At 47.7% G+C, this 4,569-nt stretch overlaps 1 protein-coding gene across 1 annotated transcript in view; it reads left to right on the plus strand.

Annotated features, from left to right (window-relative positions):
• The window catches only part of POLA1 (DNA polymerase alpha 1, catalytic subunit), a 353,788-nt gene extending 349,225 nt beyond the window's left edge, over window positions 1–4,563 (plus strand). Inside the window, exon 37 of the mRNA XM_027775720.1 lies at window positions 3,927–4,563. Coding sequence (XP_027631521.1) covers window positions 3,927–4,072 — 146 coding nt within the window. The 3' untranslated portion in view covers window positions 4,073–4,563. The remainder of the gene's footprint in view (window positions 1–3,926) is intronic.
• The last annotated feature ends 6 nt before the right edge of the window (window positions 4,564–4,569 follow it).

A 4,569-nucleotide genomic window follows, 5' to 3' on the forward strand; every position in this document is an offset into this window, starting at 1 on the left:
TTTTTTTCTTTAATTTCTTATTTCAATTGAGAAATGTTGATATACTTGTCATTTGATTTGTGGCCCTGAATGTCTTTGTCTTCGTGGCTGTCCCTTGAGAGCTTTCAGGTGCCGTGGATGGCTGAGAGTCTGTTCGGGGTTGACAGTCAGGGAGAGGGCAGTGAGGCCAGAAGCCCAGTGGCTCTCTACAGGTTGGGTGGCTCTAAACAGTAGAATAGAGAGGTACAGTTTTCTTTCAAAGTCCCTAGTGCTGCCTGCATTCCACCTCTCACGGCAAAGCTCACGTTGTATTGAGGGAGGGAGGCTATGGATTAGAAAAGGTGGGAGGGCTGAGAACTGTATGGTGGGAAGCCATGCAATTAAAAAACTGACTGAAATTATTACCTGATTTCATAATTGACAGAATATTTAATTCAGATATAGTAAATTGACACACCTCTACACAGAGACAATTATGACTGACTGTATAACACCTGACAGAATCAATTATAACTGACTGTTGTTTGATACCTTTGCACGGAAATAAATGAAACAGACGTTCAGAACAGAGACGGCTGCTGCCTGTGTGCCTAAGCCTGCCTTAATTAAAATAAAATAACCAGTAGGCGATGTTAAAATGTCTTTGCCTTGTGGTTTCTAGTTCAGTGTGTTTCTTTAAGTCCACAAAGTGTGTGATAAAAAGTAAAATTGAAAAGAGATTTTCGACTTACTGACATGGAACTAAAATATGTGAAGTAGAGTTTCCTTAGGTGAATACTCACTTCTTTTTTTCAAATAATGTTAGCTTGTTGTTTGATTGGTTAACTTTTAAATAAGATATTTAAAACAACCATGGTGTAATGGTTACATTGCTGGACTCCCACGTAGTTGACTGTGGTTCGAATCCCAGACCCAGCAACTTAAAACTAATGCCAGACGTGTGTGTATGTATGCCCAAGATCCTGAGAGGAGAATGGAGAAGGGACTGTGGCATGGCCATCCCCCCAGGGGGTGATTTCTCACTTTTTGTCTCTCTGTCTCTGTCTCTCTAGCATGTGCACGACCTTGCAGCAAAAATCTCTCAAAAAAATTAGTGATTCATTTAGTTGTGTGATATAAATATTTTGTGGGGTCAGCCAATGGTGTGGTGGTTAAGGCAGCTGGATCTCACATGGCTGACTGCACAGTTCAAGTCCCAGACCCAGTGACATGAAAAAAACTCCAGGCGCATGTGCATGTGTGCCCCAAATCCCAGACAGAAATAGAGAAAGGGTTATTATATGACCATCTCTGGTGAGGGGTGCTTTCTCACTCTCTTTCTCTCCTTCCCTCTTTCTCTCTTTTTCCCTAGCAAGCACACACACCCTTTAGCAAATTTCAAAAAAAAAAAAAATTGTGAACAGTTAATATATCGGCTCATTTTCCCGTTGTTTTCGGGGAGCTAGGGACAGAGTGATATCAGAGCGTGTAGAAAGGACCAGCGTAAATAAGCTTTAGACACATATTCCCCAGATGTTATTCTCAGATGGAAGGAAGGAGATCAGCTTTGCTGGTATATTAAGATGGGCATTTCCTTCCTTTCCTTGGTGAAGTTTGGATCTGCCGTGCTATTGGCTAAGAGGTGGCAACAATGGCCAGTGGCATCTCTGTGGACTGGGATGGCGTGGCTGCTACCTTCTCTGCCTCTTGCCTGGTGGCCTGTTGGGATTCTCAAAACAATCGTCCTCAGATGCCTGACTTGCAGCTCCAGTGGCTAAGGCGTCTGAGTCACCAGTATGTGACTCCCAGAGTTTGGAAGCAGGGAAGGGACCGGGGTTTTACTGGCCACTTTAACTGGCATCCCCCATTTAACTCCTGTATTTTCCCTTGAGTTCTAAAGTGGCAGGTGTAAGATTGACTGAAAATAAGGTAACGGTTTAACATGAGGCCTAATGTGGGTGGCCCGGGTGCCTAAAGGGGAAGAGAAAAACTCCAAAGGGATGGCTCCTTCCCCTCCAGCCCTCGCCCCCGCCCTGATGCAGCCTGTGACAGCTCATCCTGTTGTTTCCTAGAAGACCTTCCATGCGCTATTGATTAAATTCTCATTGGGGAAGCAAGTGGGAGCTTTTATCTGCATCTCTAACTGGCGTGGAATGGTGCCTTGGCCGTATTGACCGGCTATGGGATATGCTGGTGGTCACAGTTGTCTTTTACGAAGAAGAGCACAGAGTGACGCTGGTTGTCATTCTAACTCTGCTGTGTGGCAGCGTAAATAGTCCCCTTTCTAACCAACCTGGTGGGAAAAGTCAATATCCCATCAGCAGAGGAGGTAAACACATCAGGAGCTGTGTCCTCTCTCTTCCTCCCCTGCTCCGTGTTACCGCAGCTCTTTAAATGTGCTCTCCCCAGTCATCAGATGCATTTGTGTCATTCACATGCACGGGGTTGCCAGCCTGTGGCTCTGGCCTGCCGTGAGGCAGTCCACCCTGGTTGGGGCCATTGTTGTGTATTCCCGGACTCAGATAATTAGAACTTTTCAATTGTCTTTCTATAGTCAGTTAATGATGCCCGTCCGTCCCCCGTTTCTTTTGGCCTCTTTTCTCCAACCCCTTTAGACATTTAAATCCTCTACAAAACTTTGCTGTTGTTTTTTCCAAAAGGCAGTTGATGTCATTGGAAACAGTTGTGGAGAACAGATGCAGCCATGTAGCTAAGGAACAAAACTCTTGAGACTGAGCTTTCATTTTCTGGATATCTTGAGAACTGACCCCAGTGTCGCTCGGTTGTTTCAGTGGACTCTTGCTTCCTGTGGCTGCATGCTCTCCCTTCTGTGCGTCTGTCCGGGGATACTTTCCTACTCTGCCATGCTGGGCATCCTCATTCCCCAACCCCCAGCCTCAGGCACCTTGGAACAGGCCATCCACCTTAGGCACTGCAGATTTCTGGGGCCTCCTCTCTCTGTCTCGGAGCAGTGACACAGTAGGGGGTGGTGCCAAAGTGGACCTCTTCCAGCATGTGGGTTGGCATGTCTACACCCTTAGTACTCTGGCATTGGGCAGGTGACTTAGCCTTCTAGTTTCCTCTGCTGTAAAATGGGGATTTTAAAAAATGTCAGTTTCGCCAAACATCGCACAGGAGCAGCTTGAACAAAGATGGTGTCACCTTATCCCCACCTTACCCACCCTGAGCAGGGTTGGCTTCCCCAGGGATCACCTTCTTCCCCAAAAGATCGGACCTGTCCATTGTAGCCTGAAGTAGCAGACTCTTTGAAAGGAAGGATCTTTTCTCTGGCTGTAGCGCCCTCCCCAGAAAGGCAAGGCCAGGGATGAATGAGTGAAAGAGCCAGGAAGCAGAGGCATGGTGCTGCAGGGGTCACAGTGTGGACAAAGAGGAGGAAAAGGAATCAGCAATGGACAGGTGCTCTCCAGGCAGCTTTCCCCAGCCTCTTTCAGCAAAGGTGGTTTTGTTTTCGAAGGGACTCAGACACAAGGGACTAAGGAGAAACCAAGGCAGACCGAGCTCACCTGGGGAGTTTGGGCTAGCAGGCACAGGGCCCACCGCTTCCTTTGAGACAGGGCATTTCCTGCCACAGCCAGATGTTGCATGCAGTTGCATGAGTGTGCTCGGCGGCGCTGTGAAAGTGGCTTCTGCGAAGAGCTCACCTTCTCTGCTGCACACGGGCATGCACCTGCAGTTTCCATCAGTGGAAGGTGGCTGGTCCCCATGTGCCCTCCATGTGCCCCCCATGTGCCGAGTCAGCTGTTAGCCTTTCACAGAGGAGTCTCCAGGCCCTTGCATCGGAGACAGACCAGAAATAGGACCTCGAGGACAACTGAGACACGGAGCTGCAAAGGAGCCTGCACCTCCTTCTCTAATGGATGAGGAAGACTGAGTGGTCTTTAAAGAAGTTCGTTCTCTCTCTCTCTCTCTCTCTCAGTTCTAATTCTCTATTTTTATTCTCTTTTTAGATAAATTGAAGAAGCAGTTTTTTCTCCCCAAAGTTTGTCAGGACTACAAAAAACTCAAGAACACAGTAGAGCTATTCTTGTCCCGAAGCGGCTACTCAGAAGTGAACCTCAGCAAACTCTTTGCAGATTGCTCCGTGAAGTGCTGAAGGAATCCCAGAGCGAAGAGGGGGGAAGCCGAAGAATCCCAGCTTCCTCCAACTTCTGGCCCTGACTGCTTCTCAGGCATCTTCTTTGCATTTTGTATTTGTGTGGATGTGGGCTGGGAGGAGGCATTGCAACAATATTTCATCTACTAAGTGTCCGAGGAAATCCAGTCACCGTATTAGCATGTCCCGCTTTAAAACACAACCCCAGCCCTTCCTCAAACACCCGGAGACCCAGCATACTGGGAACTAGGTTTCTGGGGCCCAAAAAGTGCTATTCCATTGAGAGTAGCTGGAATGTCAGTGACCCCAGGCTTTGCCCCAGTGCCTTTAGCCTTTAGCGGAAATGCCCCCCAGAAAGAGAGGTTCTGGAGCCTGATAGTGCACTAACATTTTGCCTTTTCACTCACCAGTTACACGCAGGCAGTCTCGATCCAAATGCTTCCCCAGCAGCTTGCTTGGGGAGTGGCTATGTTTTTCAGTCTTTTATATAGGTAGCT

Source organism: Tupaia chinensis, unplaced genomic scaffold (genome assembly GCF_000334495.1).
Source record: "Tupaia chinensis unplaced genomic scaffold, TupChi_1.0 Scaffold000600_1, whole genome shotgun sequence".
NCBI lineage: Eukaryota > Metazoa > Chordata > Mammalia > Scandentia > Tupaiidae > Tupaia > Tupaia belangeri.